This window comes from Notothenia coriiceps, unplaced genomic scaffold (genome assembly GCF_000735185.1).
Source record: "Notothenia coriiceps isolate Sejong01 unplaced genomic scaffold, NC01 NC01_scaffold00036511, whole genome shotgun sequence".
NCBI classification, from domain to species: Eukaryota; Metazoa; Chordata; class Actinopteri; order Perciformes; family Nototheniidae; genus Notothenia; species Notothenia coriiceps.
In genome coordinates, this window is record NW_011369212.1 from 160,370 (window position 1) to 176,976 (window position 16,607).

Sequence of the window (16,607 nt, forward strand, 5' to 3'; positions counted from 1 at the left end):
ACAGGGCATTGTCCTGGGTAAAAAGTCAAAGATGCATATAAAAACACAAGGAGCGGATAATAACCATTATCATCCACAATATTTATTTTGATATGACCAGTATGCTTCAATACTAGTTGGTTGATATTAAATATATATCAACCAAAATATATATTATTTCTTTTGAATTATAATATGTCATCTCTAAACTCATTAATGTGTAATCAAGTCTTCATTTTTCAAAAGATAATGGCAAAAAAGAAACAAACTATGGTGGTTCATCTAGTCTATGGTCCACGGCAGAGAAGCATTGGAGGCAGTTTCATTTCAGTTTAAAATGATTTAATTGGATAAATGGAAACCAACACGTTTGAACTCAACAAGTCTTAATCAGAAAATGTCCAATTTGATTTGTTTCAGCCTTTTGCAAGTCAAGTCAACCTCAACACCCTTTTAATTCAACTTCATTAAAACAAAATCTTGTTTTTCGGGAACAAATGTAACCCTCTGAAGTCCTAATGATTGTTGAAAACATCTGGGACATAAAGCATGGTATGCTGGAGAAAAGTTGTGCTATTAAATGTTGGTAAAGTTAACAAAGAGGTTTCGTTTTTTAATGACACTTGCTATTCATTGTATCTTATTCTTTATTGCAACTGCTAGTCATTTTGAGCTATTAAGTTCACCAAACTGTTAAATGGTCACAATATAAAAAACATTAGAATCATCTAAGAGACTTTAAAGAGGCTCTTTCCAATTTGAAACTTTACAAGCACAGTTGTACTGTCTCATAATATTTGTTGAGATCATTTTTGTCTTCGTGAAATCCAAACCCTGACCTTTTGCTCTTCCAAACACCAAATCAGTTTTGTTTACTGCGGCAGCGGTACTGGTGACAGGCAGCGGAGCGTTGTCTCATGCATCGTAAATGTGCTAAGAGGCGATGGAGCTGAAGGGAAAACAGACTTTTTCTTGTCTTCAAGTGACACTCACTTCCTTCCCGAATGATTATGGAGACTAATACCAGGACCCTACACTGGATAATCCCCTATCATGTTACTGTAAGGCCTCCAGCAGAGCGCGGCTCCTTCATGTCCTTCACCATGTGTGTGTAGAGTGCATGCATGGGCTCCTCTCGGATTTGCATGCCAACCCAGCAGTGCAAATCCAGACTGGCGAATGGCTGCTTTCCCTTCATGTGGTGTGGTTCTCTGGTATATAAAGGCACACTGAGGTTTGGGCACTCTCTTCCTCTCTTTCTGTATCCGTTTGATGCTGTAGCCTTGTCCTTGGTTGACCCTCCTGACCCCCCCCCTATACTAAACGAACGATCATTTCACGATGTCCCAGGAGATGAACAGGACAAGAATGTATTTACTGTCAGAGATCCACGGTTGTGAAGAACCGGGAGTCTACTTGTGGCAGTGAGGAAACAGGACGTGTGGCCGCGAGTCTCAATGACATACAGAACAGACTGAACATCAAAGGAGCTATGCGTCGCAGTCAGCCAATTCCAAACCACTGCTTATTTCCTTGCCTATGTGACTACTGACCGTTTTGTTTGTTTAGAAGTGTGCATCATCGGACCGTTCTCCATTCTATTAATGGATCCATGATGCAGGTGGAGGCACACTTTTTTTTTCATCACCATAAACAATACTGGTTTGATTGTAATACGCTATTGACACTTTAAAAAGCATCCTCAGTCAGCATGTCTATGGCAAAGTCCACAGTAAAAACACTGTGTAACAGAAAAATGCATTTTGAGAGAAACATTGGCACAGCTGCATTGTGCTGGTCTGCCATGATAGCACTCTTTGTAGGCTATTGTACTACAATTTGCGAGTCTTAAAGACACCTGTTGTATTGATTGGTGACCACATTAATAGCAACAAACTTTCTCATCATGCCATGCTTTATGTCCAGGTATTTCATCATTCATAGGACATAGCCTGATAGTGAGAAAAGTGTGCTATTCATTGTTGCTAAGTAACATAGAGGTTCTCGTTACATTTTAAGTGAGACACTTGCTATTATGATATCTATTGTAACCAATCTGCAAGGTTGCTAGTCATTTGTGACGCTATTTACGTTCACCAAACTGTTGATTGTCACAATATGTGACCTCGTACTAGTATCATCTATGGGTGACTCTAAGAGCTCTTTCCTACGTTTGATCTTGTACAAGCACAGTTGTCGTCTCTACTGTTTGCGTGGAGTCATTTGTCTTCGAGGATCCAAACCCTGTCTGGTTGCTCTTCCAGGCACCAGAATGGTCTGTAGACTTGGCAGCACTTCCTGGTCGGACAGCAGCGGTCAGCGTTGTCTCATGCATCGTAAGAAGTGCTAGGCGGCGGGGAGACAATCGGTCAGAGCTGAAGCGAAACAGACTTATTCTCTGTATTCAGTGACCTACTCACTTCCTTCCCGCTGTTTATGGGACGGTCATTTCCGGTCAATTCTGCCCTAACACGGTTTAATCCCAATATGACAATGTACATGTATAGACCTCCAGCGGGCTGCGCGGCTCCTTTAAATATCGTGTCCGCGATTGTGTATTCTTGATCGAGCATGCATGAAGCCTCTCGAATATGCTTGCCTGAAACCGAGCAGTGCAAATCCAGACTGGGGCGAAATGCTGCTTATCCTTCATGTGTGAGGTTCTCTGCTATATAAAGCACCTATAAACTGGTTTGGGCCTCTCTTACTTCAGCTAGTATCCGTTCAGAATACCTGCAGTTTCATTGTGGACCTCATGACACAAACCGCTTCAGAGCTGGGACCGTGTGCCTCGAGCTCTCGGCCACACAAAGAGCCTCCTCACATGGAGAAGCCTTGTACCGTCTTTTATCATCCGGCTCTCAGAGGCCCGTTTTTCATCTCAATGTGCTGCTCCTGATCTATTCTTGGACTCTGAAAGGTGTGTCTGTTTCACGCCGTCGGTTTCTCCCCAGTTTCCTCTGACTCAGGCGCTGAGGTCACTGTGTTCAAAGATGGGTTGGGTTCGGAGTTCAAAGATCTCCGCCTAGTTCCTTATCTGCTCCCACCAGACGGCCTTTGCATTCCTCACTTCCTGACTTCATGAGGTCTGTTCCTTGTAAGGGCATTTCCTCCATTCACTGTGTCGTACCCATAGATCCAATCTGCTCATTGGTGCCATGAAGAGGTAGAGGTGCAACAATAGGATTCATAAACTCCCACACAACTTAAGGAAGTGCTCCAATGGCTGTTTATGGACTGTAAGGGTGTGCCATCTACCTTGATAAAAGTCCCCTTTTGGAAGTAACCAGGTTATATACAATGAATGGCTTGTTTGTTTGCCTGGGACATATTTACTCTGCCTAATCATGTGCAGGACAATCTCAGCTCCAGATAAGTGAGTTATTTCTTCCTGCAGTGCATGGCCAGCTCCTTCAGACGCCCGTCTGTTCGCCATTGTCGCATATGTGATGAATCGCTGGCCCATGAGGTTTGATCGGAGGGAGCAAGGTCATAAATCAGTTGCACCAAAAGTAATGTGCTCTTTTGTGTGTGCATACTAAAAAGGACTTTCTCTCCTTGAACGTTTTAAAGCAGCGGATGTGATAAGGTAGCAGAAGTAGGAGCTTTGGTAAAAAAAAAAATGTTGTCAGTCCAAAACCCGAAGATGTTGAATATGATATCAAGCAGGAGGCTTTGGGAGTATTTGAATGGGCTGAAATAAGAATACTTTTCAATGTTGTGCTTGAAAAACTTAAAAAGGTTGTCGATTTGATTCCAGTGGGTCAACTGAACCACAAGACAACTAATTGTTGCAAACCTAGTAAAGACGCAAACTACCAAAGCTGAAGTTTTAGTTAATCTTCCTTTTTTTAATCCAACCAACTGTTGAAAAGCTGAAGGAATCAGTTTCACCCTATATCAAACAAAGGAGACCAGGAAATATTCCAATTAAAGAATAAAACACAAGCAGAGGAATATTGTCGGGGAATGTTAGCCACATGGTGAGATCTCCACGACTTTAATACAGACATGAATATCCTGACAGCCATTGGATGGATTGCCATGAATTTCGGTTCAACATTCATGACCTACCGACGATAAATCATAGTATACAGGAGCACCCCATGACTCTTCCTTTGGTGCCTTTATAAGGTCCATTTCTCAGTGTGTCCAACCCTCTACTATACCACTAAACCTAGCCTCAGCATTACTTCGTTTGTTGTCCTTTTTAGCAAAAATGTGCATGCTACTTTGCTAAAATAAGATTGGGAACAGTGTGAGGATTATTTGTAGATGCTAGCAAAAGCATCTTCCATGCAGATGTTAAGCCTACAGAGCTGCTAGCGTGTCTTAAGCTTTACTCCCTCCTCAGCTTATTGCTTCAAGTTCACTCGGTTCGCTCTCATTTGACATTATCCTCTTCTTTTCTAAGAACTGTCTCACGATACAGTTTTCTTAAGAACCCAAATGTCAGACACATCTTTTAACACTTCTTCTCTTCAGATACTCATTCCACCGGATTAAGAATCCGCTTTGATCAGAGAGGATGAATGACGATGCTTATTAGCGATAAAATCAGTGTGTTCTCTTTTTAATGCTCCTCATTAAGCCTGCTGTCTGTTTGGGTTTAGCCACTTGGACGTGTTACGGAGGGGACGGCTGAAAGCCTCACAGGATTCACCAGTTAATTGCCTGCATTAATTAGTTTGGCACTTTAATAGGCTGGTGCAGCTCAGAGTGGCTGAGGGGAACGTTGTCGAGCGGTTTTGGCCCACAACTCTGCGAGAGACATCTTTGTGCTTTGAGCGGAAACAAGCAGATCACTTCAGAGCAGAAACACACCCTACATTTAGGAGTTGCAGTCGTATAGAAAACACCACTCTTATATATGAGCGATAGCATGGTTTGATTGGTGCCCTTGGGTGGCTCTCATTAAAAGGTGAACCGATGCTGACAGAGCTAAGGGTGGAAAAACGGCTGGAGGTCGACATTGTCCACATCCAGATGGATGGATAAGAGCACAAGAGAGGGGAGGAGGAAGCGTGAATAAGGAGTTGGATGGTTGGAGTTCAATAAAGTGCCACTTTGACCGCAATGCCTTTGTTGTCACCCTCTTTTATGGGCCAGCCTTTAGAGATAGGTCTCGTTAGGGTTGTTGATTTGTGTCACCAGGCTTAGAGCAGCGGGGGGAACTGGTTTGTGTATGCAACCAATGAAAAGGTGTGAAATGATGATTTCCTGTTGAACCTTGCCCCATACACAAAGTGCATAAACTCACACACAGACAACAGTATGAAAACAACACATGTTCAATCTCTCACATATAAATAGGATCTCGAGCGGAGAATAAAATGTAGAAGAATACGATTCTACTGGATGTTTAAAAGTGATTGAATGAGTAGGCCCAAATATGAAATTTGGAAAACAAGGCCTAAGGTTAGGAACAGTAAACACACCAGCTGAGATGAAACGTTTATCACAGCAGCAGATCATGTATTTATACACGTATCTTCTCACCACTTCTACACTTTCAACTGTCCAAAAAAGGGGGAGTTCCCCAAAAATAATATGAAAAAATAACTATTTTGTCCATTAATCATAATGAGCCTAAAAGAAACATCTTTAATGTGATAAACTGCCCATCATTTCATAGAATGTGTAAAACAAAACAAAGTCATGTTGACGTAATAACGACGCCTCAAATGACTGAAAAAAAGCTTAAAAGTCCTTCTTGCCAAAAACCTGAGCCAGCCAGGATGCTAAGTAAACACAATATCGCTGAGAGAGCCATGAGTCACTCATCATAACGGCGTAGGAGCGCTAACAAGGCATCTATTTGGCTCCTTCGGGGCACTAGTCTAAACTCGATCCCTCTTTAGTTCCTCCGTTTGCTCGGCCTCCTCCGTTAAGGAATGCTAAGAACCTATCACCTGAGTGGGAGCAAATGTTTGCTCAGCTCTCTCGCAGCTCTTCATGATGTCATCGCTCCCCGTAAAGGCCCTGCCACCGCTGCCGAGCAAGCACCAACCTCATTGGACGCGGTCAATATTTACCCACCTGCAATTATAGCAGCGCCGTGCGGCCTCGGAGCAACAGCCTGCTGGGTAAACAGAGGGTGGAGATGGGAAATAAATGAGCGGTGTGCATCTGGCAGCGGCTGAGAGGAGCCACTGTTGGGATGAGTGCTGCTCAAAGCAATGACATGTACCTGTGATAAAGGTCACAGAGGTCTTTGACAGACACCTCGCTGCCATCTGCATGTGACAGCTGAGGCCAAACCCCCCCCCCCCTCTATCATCAGCACACAGGCCTAACCCACAGGGACAGCAGCCGGGTGAAGTGACCTTTTACCAGGCAGCACTTTGTTGTTACTCAGTGAAAGGCTCACATGCTCTGGTCAAATTGGCTGGAAACGGCTTTTTAAAAAAATTCAATCAGATGTGTATGTTGCTTTATAATCAGTACCAAAGCTCTCAAGGCTTGCAAATGAAACTAAAACAACTACTTTACATTCAAATGACTATAATTTGGTCGAATAACATAATTTGCATTACTTTTTGCACTCTTTCTCCGAGGAATATCAGTCAAAGCTTAACAGACAAGCATCATATACATTGTTGTATTCACTCCCTCAGAATACCATTATGGTCTATCAGTATGTAGCTCACATAGGTCCTTAACTTGCGTGAGAAGAATCACGTTTTAAGATTTTCTTCAGTCTCAAAGTAATCTAGTTATAGCCATTTGTACTTACATCTGGACACTGTGCAAACAGGGGTCCTTAATTGCAAATTCGGAATACTTTCCTTGTAAAATAAATTGTTTTAATTAAAAAAATATAGGCTTTGAAATAAAAGGGCTCAAGCTCCTGTCAATAACTACCTGTTTCAAACTCCTAAAGCCCCCAGAATATGGGAACTTGATTAATTGTCAAATTGAATACGAAAATAAATATACATTTTACAAAAACATTAATATTAACTTTACACATTACATTTTTGACGGTAATAAGAGTCATGGGAGGGGTGGCAGTTCTCCGAATTAATCGCCAATAATGAAGGTTTTCATAGAGCTATACAGCCAGATGTTAGATCCAGGATATCAACGGGGTTTCCATCTCTGCACGGAACAGTATCTTTCCCCCCAGTTCAAACCGCCTGAAGTGTGCGAGCGACAGTGCGTGAGAAGATCCAAAAGCAGGCTATTTATTCCTCCGCTGGTTTATTTCAGACAACGTGTTTTAAAGCCAACGGTGTACGTTTCAGCCCTGACCCCACAGGCCCTGCGGGATGATGTATACAGGGACAGGAATGCCAACAATGGACGAGTTAAATCACCCGGGGCTCGTTCAGGTTGTGCTTATGAGAACCATATGGACTACTGTTAGTCAGATGAATGGCATTCCTTCCCATACTAGGCGACGCGCTCTCATTTTCCGTTACTCTCACTTTCCACCTCTGTTACCTTTTTTCATAACTCTCTTTGACAAACACCCAACCCTCTGCTTCTGCTTCCTCAGAAACATTAATCCCGTTCTCAGTTGGCTCCTACTGCTCAGAACCAGAGATTATATTAGGATATTTACTCGGCTGCATGGGGACTCATGAGTGGATTCTGGGAGTTAACTTTAAAACCTCCCTGGAGACGGTCCCCTCTGCCAGGAAGCCATGCGTATGGTTCCTATTTTCAAACCCCCGTTAATGAGTGTGGCGATAGTGGTGCGGGGGGGCAGATGAGGAGCAAAGGGGCTCAGGGAAGGACATTCCCAGCATTCCTGTGTGTCTGACGCAGCAAGGAGGTCTGCTTTTAGGGGGACGACGGCGCTGGGGGAGGGGGATGGAAACTCTGGGATTAGGAGGTGTGGAGGGAATGATTAGCACCGAGGGGAAAAGAGTAGGGAAAATGTGGTAAAACAAATTAACGGGAGCTAAAATGTCATGGTTGGTCTCTGTTTTTTTTCCACGCAGTAATCACACTATTATTCTGTAGCCTGTCTGCGCCTCGGTGTTAAATATTTTAAAGGTGTGTTAAATCCACAAACACAAACTGCCAGGGTTGTGAATCAATACCAGTGACCTTATGACTACTTCACCAAATGTAAAAGCTCACAATCCAGCCAGGACTACGATAAAACTCTCTCTCATAAACCATTTGAATCATAAATTATTAAACTATTCAGATAAAGGCCTTCCATTTGTTTTTCTCAGAGTTGTGCTGAATTGTTACCACATTTGTGTTTTATTAGTTGAACTGCAGGATTCTGATTTTATTACCTAGCTGAAATATGACCAACCAGTTTATAGTTGTTTATTCGCAGGGAACTCTTTCAGCTCTATTTTGTAGATTTAATATTTTTGGCTGTCGGTTTCAGACAAGATATTTTAAAGACTTCACTTTGGGCTCGGATAAAAAAAAAGAAATCTCGAAATTTAATTGTTTGTTACAAGACTGTTAAATCAATACATTTTCATTGTCATTTTTTGCCTTTACTTGTAATTATACAGCATAGAATTGACACGAAATGGTCCCAGAAACAGCAGGAGGACTGTATTTGTAATTAGTGATTCACAGTATTTGTGTTGAGCAGCTCTGACCGTTTGTCTCCCCCCCCCTCTCTGATGGACAGGTGGTGACCCCGACCAGAGTGGGCCAGTCCTACACCTTCAGCCCTGGCCAGCACAACCAGCAGGACCTCTATGATGTCCCCCCCAGTAGATCCCAGGGGGTAGGTGTCTCGTGTTCCCTCATGTACTAGTACTACATATTGTGAAAACTAACACTTATAATTAAAAAGTACAAGTGTACTTTCAGATTGATTACAAAAGTATCGTAATTCTACCTAAAATGTACCATCACATAGAATTGAATAACTTTTAAAGTCAGGATTTTCCATGAAATATGCAAAACTGCACATGAAGAAAATGTTTTGTTTTTAATTTGATCAATCATAACAGTGTTTCTGCAAATTGTAGTACAAACCTCAGATTTATATAACAGCCAGCCATTGCGCCATGTTTTTAAATGCATGTTTTTTTACGTTTTAGGGCTTCCATAGATTTCCACACTGATATGGCTCTTTAAATTATAGTTTTCAATCAAACCAGTCATTGTTATGGTGATGAAAAAAAAAGTGTGTCACCTCATCATGATCATTAAATAGAATGATACATCTATCATTTAAAACAAACAAAACGGTCAGTAGTCACCATAGCAAGAAACTAAGCAGTGTTTTGGATTGGTCTGAACTGCGACGCAGCTCCTTTGATGTTCAGTCTGTTCTGTATTTGATGGAGCACACGTCCTGTTCTCTGCAGTGACCCCATTTCCTCACACAGGATCTCTGACAGTAATACATTTTGTCCTGTCATCTCCTCGTCAGCTGATGACTCCTTCTGTTTTATAGCATGTTGCATTATTAAGCACAAATCAAGAGTAGGTTCATAATTAAAGGCTGCAATTCTCCTCAATCAAACATCAAAAATGTCTTCTTAAATGATATTATTATATTAATTAATTATATTAAACTTGAAGTACCCCTCTTTATGTTTGTTTATGTTCTTTTAATTGATACACTCATTTAAACCATGCATGTACTTTGTTCTCTGTGATCAAATTACAGTATAAAGAAAAAATAAAAACTGTAATGATAAATATAATGAAAAAGGTATATAAAAGCTGATTGCAAAATATAAGAAATGTCATCAACATCGTTCCCAAAATATTTATTATACCACTTAGTAATAACAAAAAGACACTCCATGTTTCAGTAATCCATGTTCTCTATCTCACTATGTGCTAAGTCTCTTTGTATAAGGTTTTATATATGTTAACCTTAATACTTTTTATATTTCAGGTGTATGATATTCCGCCTGGTCAGATGTTTCCAGGAGCCAGAAACCAAGGAGTGTACGATGTTCCTCCGTCTCAAATGGACGCCAGATCACAGGGCGTGTACGACGTCCCTCCCTCTTCACAAGGGGTGAGACAACATTTCTATTACCACAGTGATCAGTCAGAGACTCAAGTCTGAATTAAGGAAGTGGTAGCTGCTTAACTTATTTATTGATACAGCTCCTACAATTTCTCTTAATTTAAAAAAAGGGGGAAAACCTTAAATGTCATATTTATGACATGCTTGCGGCGGTACTTAATGAAAGCTTTGCCTGCCAGGAGAGTTTAACCAAAAGCTCCACGAGTCGCTATGTGTCAAGGACATAACTCCTCTCTTTCCAGACCCTCTAAGATTTCAGCAGACTCCCAGAGGCGTGCAGGCAGACAGCCATCAGTTTGTTTGCAATAACCTGAAATATGCCGGGACCGGTTATTTGCATCGTTCTTAATTATAGTTTTGGGCTGCCTCGTCTGGCTGTAAATAGTGCGTTTGGAGGCTGATGGAAATCACTTACAGGCCACTGTTTTTACTCACCCCCACTATGCTCCCATCATGCTTTGTGCCATGTACCTCATACACTCTGCTAGGGCAACTTAGTGGGAGCCTAAAGCCAGACATTGGAGAAATATTTTACTTAAGTAAGAGTAACCAGTGATACTAGGGTTAGGGTAAGTGTTAGCCTAACCCTAACCCTGCTGTTAAAAGTATTCATGAACAATATACAATATTTCCATATGAAATGTAGTATCAGAATCAGAATCAGATTAACCCGATTAACCATCGGGTTGAGTTGGAAAATGGAAAACTCAAGGACCTGAAAATGTACTTTAGTACAATACTTGAGTAAGGGTCCTTAGTAATGTTCCTCTACTGCTTAAAGCCTTCTTGTACTCAGCATCAGATGAAGGATTACAGGCAGAAGAGTTGAGGTTTCAAACACTGCATCTACAGAGAGCCAGGAGGTATTTCATTCCCTCAACCTCTCACTGCAGTGCAAACTCTATCCGAGGAAAACCCACTGACATTTAGTGCTGTTTAGTTTATGGTCCACTTCTTTCAGTGAGCTGATTTCTCAAATGTCATGTGAACTGGTTTTCCTGATGATGGTAAGGGAGAAGAGAAACCTGATTTCCCAAGCGAGACCTCTCCTGGAAAATCTAACATTTTGTGTGGCCGTTTAACTGGCTTTCTACAATTAAAAAGGACTGCAGATGAAGAACGTAAAGACAAAAAAACAATGTTAATGAAATACAAATGTTTGTCAAATAAAATGTCTGGGTCATAAACACAGCGATGTGCTACCTGCTTGTGAATTTGCACTAATGACACTCCTCGCCCTCAGGTGTACTCGGTGCCTCCCTGCAGGACTAACCCCGCTGTCGAGGAGGGAAACTACGACTTCCCGCAGCCTCTCAAACAGAAACAGGAAGGCATCTACGACGTACCCCCACCTGCCCTCACCAAGCCATCACAGAGCCCCCAGTCACATTACGATTTCCCCCCCACGGTGGAGCCTCCTGCCCATCAGCAACACCCGAGTACCAACGGCAACGAGGGCATTTACGACGTGCCTCCGCCCGCCCTTCACACGGGGGCGGGGTCTCACAGGGACATATACGACATCCCCCGGGGCATGCCGCCCCCCCAGCACAGAACCTCGCCCAACGACAGCAAAGGGATCTACGACATCCCCGCTCAGGACGCTCGGGCGGTGGGGGACGTGACGGACGGGGTGAACCGCCTGTCCTTCTCCAGTACCGGCAGCACACGCAGCAGCATGTCCACGTCCTCGTCCTCGGCCGGCTCCCACTCCGAGGGCCGCCTGGCGCTGGACGTGGACACGGCGGTGCAGAGGTTGTGCCGCCTGCAGCAGGGCGTGGAGGCCTCCGTCGGAGCGCTACATTCAATGTCAGCTTCCCCTCACTGGAGGACTTTTCCCTTCATGGAGCGCCACGCCAACGACGTCCGCACCGTGCTGGACAGGGTCCGGGCGGCCCTGGGGGACTTTGTGGTCTTCGGCAGAGGCGCTGCAGCCAACGCCACGGCCCTGTCGGACTCCAGCCTGCACTGTAAGCTGAGGCGGCAGCTGGGACGCCTGGAGGACTCGCAGCAGATCCTCCTGCAGATCTACCAAGTCCTGGAGAACTGCAGCTGGGCCCTGAACGCCCTGGCGGCCTCAGCAAAGCACCACAACAAGAGCGACGACCTGGATCGCTTCGTCATGGTCTCCAGGACGGTGCCCGACGACGCCAAGCAGCTGGCCTCCACGATAGGCAGCAGTGCTGAGCTGCTTTTCAGGAGGACGCACGCGGACGGGTCCTTCTCCATCGGGAGCTCGCCTGACGAGAACATGATCCACCCGCTCACCTCCCCCTCCTCCGATAACGACAACTACGGAGGACCCACCAAGCCCTTCCCCGTGCCCTCCAGCCAAGACAAAGACAACATGAACAGCGAGAAGTGTGTCAAAAGCTGGATGGAGGACTACGACTATGTACATCTCCAGGTAAATCTTCAAGAACCAGTCTAGCCACTTATGTCCAAGTGATGCGTTTAGACCATTCATTTTAACAGCCTTAGGTCCATTTAGGGTTATTGTGACTAGAGGTCACCAAAAGTCAGAAATGTTTCAAAACTGTATAAAGGGGTTTTAATTTATCGTCTGTATCGTCTGTGATAGTCATGAGTATATTTACATCTCAAATAGCCACCAAGTTAAAGATCATTTTTAATCCATCCATGTCTTTTGAAGAGTAGTTTCATTCCTGTAAAAGCATCGATTCCATTGACTGAAGGCAGAGCCTCATGTAGGAAGTATCAGAAAGTTAAAGCCAGGCTGTGTGAGTACCTTTGAATGCCTCTCATCATCTGCTCCTCTTCCTCCACAGGGCAAAGAAGACTTTGAACGTCAGCAGAAGGAGTTGTTGGACAAAGAAAACATCATCAAACAGAGTCAGGTCCAGCTGGGCCAGGAGCAGGTGAGGCTCTTTCTCCTCTTCACAAGACCTTTGTGCACTGGATTGTGGCTGATCAGCTGTGCATATTAATATATTCATACCAGCAGATACACACAGCTGTTGACCTTTCAGCATCTGCAGCCATATAGCTTTACACAGAGACAGATAACTCAACACACTTGGATTGCTGCAATATTTACTTAATTTCGAAATACTTCAAATCATTGTAATTGACCGTTGCAACTTAAGGTCATTTGTATTATAAATAATATGCAATTTCTCTGTTAAGTGCTCATTTTAAACATACAAAAAGTGTTTTTAAAAGACATCACAACCTCACAGTGACTAAAGTGGTGTCTTTCAATTGTTTGTTTTTATTTCACCAAGGGTTACAACAAAATAAATGTGTATCAAATCCCCATTAGCCAGAAGATATGTGGCATCTTTGCTTCAAAATTATAATTAATCAAATAATAACTAGAAGCGAGTTTCTATGTTTGTCTGTCCAATAGCGAGGAGTAAAGTTTTAATCTTAGATGCATTTCTGCAGAGCATGACCTCATAGGACTTTCTGTGAAATGTGCCGGGTTACATGTTCAGGGCTGGACTTTATATTAAAGTGGTTCAATTTGTCTGTCAATTTATATTTCTACTCTTTTTGGAGGCAAGGTACTTCTAAAGTTACTAAATGTACAAAAACAGAATGTAAAATGGGTCATTGTGGATTTTTTTTTTTAATTCTTTTGCACACGAAATACATAAAAGATCATATATAATGCAGGAAGAGCATTAGCATCCACCTAAAGAATATTAAAATTCACAATTCTTAAGAGAAATATGATAGAAAAATATTAATTCAATAGAGATGGCAAACCAACAGAACAACACATAATACAAACAATAACATGACATTAAAAGAAAAGTACATTTTAAGTAGTTGATGAAAGAATTTAAATCGTAGCTCCTTTGCATCAGTAAACGATCTGATTACTTCCTCCTCTGTACATGTTCACAGTCTCAGACAATAATCTGGATCCTGTGTCCTTCACAGATCAATCAGTTCAAGAAGCTGGAGCAGGATGTGAGCAGACCCGTGGAGAACGACGTCACGCAGTGGATCTCACACTCGGACATGACCTCGGCCTCCCCCCCGGACTCTTCCTCCTCCCTCCCCCCCTCCCCCCACGTGTGTGCTCGGGACCGCCAGCTGCTGGCCTTCTACTCGGAGCAGTGCGAGCAGCACTTCGTGCCGCTGCTCAGCGCCGTGGACGCCTTCTTCGGCTGCGTGAGCGCCGGTCAGCCTCCCCGCATCTTCGTGGCGCACAGCAAGTTCGTCATCCTCAGCGCGCACAAACTCGTTTTCATCGGAGACACCCTGTCCAGGCAGGCGTCGGCGCCCGAGGTGGCCAACAGGGTGATGAACTCCAGTAACGTGCTGTGCGACTTGCTAAAGACGGTGGTGTCGGCGACCAAAACGGCCGCTCTGAACTACCCCAACACGGCCGCCATCCAGGAGATGGTGGATCGAGTCACCGACCTGTCGCATGACGCGCAGAGGTTCAAAGAACAGCTGATGCAACTGGCCAACTTGTGACTTTCAACCACTTAACAGACTTTGTGTACATTAATATTCTCATAAATATATATATTTACATTATATATATATTGCTCTTCATCTTTACGTTTTGGATGTTGTAAATAAGTCTGTGTTCTGTAAATATTTGCTCTATTTTTGTGTAGATTTGTTTTATATAATGGTATGAATATATATATATATGTAGATGCAGTATTGGTGTCTCCGCAGGATTATGTAGACGTTTTTCATAACATTCCTGTCGCATATTATGAAGCACCTTATGAGATGTTCTGTGTTTTTCATTTTCTGCCTGTAGTGTTGTTGATGTGTCTTCCTTCTGGTGTGACAGTAAATCTGCTTTTAAACCATGTTAATGTTGATGTGTGTGTCTGTGTGTGTGTGTGGAGCTCTCCACAAAGTAAAGACTTCTTAACCATGTGACTGTGTCTTCAATATCTCTGACAGAACAGATTATTTACAGTAAAAGAGAATTTAGCATGAGAAGAATATTTCAGAGGAAGGGATTATTTATGGTTTACTCAGCGGGATGTCAGGAAAGGTCAAGGTCCTTTGGCCTTTCGTGATTTAAGGTCTGATATTTTCAGATGAAGCCACCAGGCGATACTAATGAAATATTAATGACTCTAATTATTAAAATATGTAACAGTGTGAACATCTTGTAAACACAATGAAGGATATCACTGGACACTGAAAACAAAACTAACAACTAAAGATCTATTTAAGCATATATCATGGTTTTCATCATTGGGTAGTGGCTGCTTATTTGCCATGTATTACATTTAACACAGAAATATAAATGTAAAATATACAAGTATTTTTTTTTGGAGCTATCAATATCATTTCATGGGCTTCATCAGCAGACGGCTTTTTCTCAGTTTTCATATAAAGCCCTGTTGGAAGAAAATCTAGCAATTGGACCTTGAGATTTCTATTTCCAAGGTAAAGAAGGAACTTTAATGCTTGTGGTCTTCACCAGCTTGCTGCCATTTGTTGGCCACAAGTTGTTGGTGGAAACAGAAAAAATTACACATACAGGCATGTATGCTATGCTATGCTAGATGAGAGTGTCAAAGTATTTCTTGTGAAAAGAAAATATTAATAATATTTATTTTTCCTCTGGAGCTTGGCAGGAAACTATCTGTAGTGATGAAGACCATGAGATTCAGAAAGATTCAAACATAATGCATTTCTATTTGAACATTAAAGCTCCAGCTGTTGTTTTAGGCTCTTGCAAAAAAGTGAAACTTGGACCTTGAGTTAGCTTTTTAAGTTTGTATGATGGCAAAATTTCATAAACTGAATTTACAAGAACAGTAAATGTATCCAAAGCAAATCAAATGTTGCCGGTTTTAGGGGTTTTATGCAACTGTACTGTAGCAACCCAACGTCTTGTCAAACTCAATCACATCATGGTGGACGCCTGCGGGATGTTTTTGATTTCAAGTCAAATCTGATCAGGGTAAGCTATACCCAATAATCTTAAAGATCCCATGTCATGCTTTTCCGGTTATCACCCGTCCCCTTGTGTGGTATGTAGCTTTTTATGCATGTAAACGGTCTGCAAAGTCACAAACCCTCAAAGTACACCCTGTAGCGAGTAAAACTCTAACACAGAAAAGACCTGTCTATGCTGCCCCAGAACGCCTTGTTGGAGATCTTTCTTTTTCTTGCTGGGTACAGTCAGTGACGGGACCATACCCAGATGGACCCATTGGTCCAAATGGACCAATCCGTGGAGCTCCTCACCCACACACACACTCTCTCAGCGGAGAAACTGTGACGCACTGAGGGGGGGATACTTGCGCTGTCTCGCAGATCCCACGCAGCAAGCAGGAAATGAACCCAGCTCACACTGTCCGCTCCTCGCAGTAGTGAGCCGCGCAACATCCCGCGAACACGGCACCCAGACCCCACGCAGCATTCTCATCTGTTTGTCATTGCTGGTGTCATTTTCTGGTTGCTAACGCATGTATGTAACCAGGGCCGTGGGAAGTAGGGGTGCTAAGGGTGCTGCAGCAACCCCTGGTGGAGGACAGGGGATCTGCACTTCCACAATACAAAAAAAACGAATTTTCAGCCTTGATGTAACAACATTCATAATTAAGTAAAGATAACACCCTTTTCACCCCGGTTACATTTTCCATTTGCCCTGTACAGTACGATGGGCGCTGTAAGTGATGAAAGTGGAGGATGTTGGCTT

The 16,607-nt window shown here is 43.0% G+C and overlaps 1 protein-coding gene across 1 annotated transcript in view; it reads left to right on the top strand.

The window, feature by feature from the left end:
- The window catches only part of nedd9 (neural precursor cell expressed, developmentally down-regulated 9), a 30,158-nt gene extending 15,340 nt beyond the window's left edge, over positions 1-14,818 (top strand). Inside the window, exons 3-7 of the mRNA XM_010792529.1 lie at positions 8,588-8,686; positions 9,815-9,940; positions 11,196-12,359; positions 12,742-12,831; positions 13,862-14,818. Of these exons, the coding sequence (XP_010790831.1) occupies positions 8,588-8,686; positions 9,815-9,940; positions 11,196-12,359; positions 12,742-12,831; positions 13,862-14,404 (2,022 nt within the window). The 3' untranslated portion in view covers positions 14,405-14,818. The remainder of the gene's footprint in view (positions 1-8,587; positions 8,687-9,814; positions 9,941-11,195; positions 12,360-12,741; positions 12,832-13,861) is intronic.
- Positions 14,819-16,607: the final 1,789 nt, after the last annotated feature.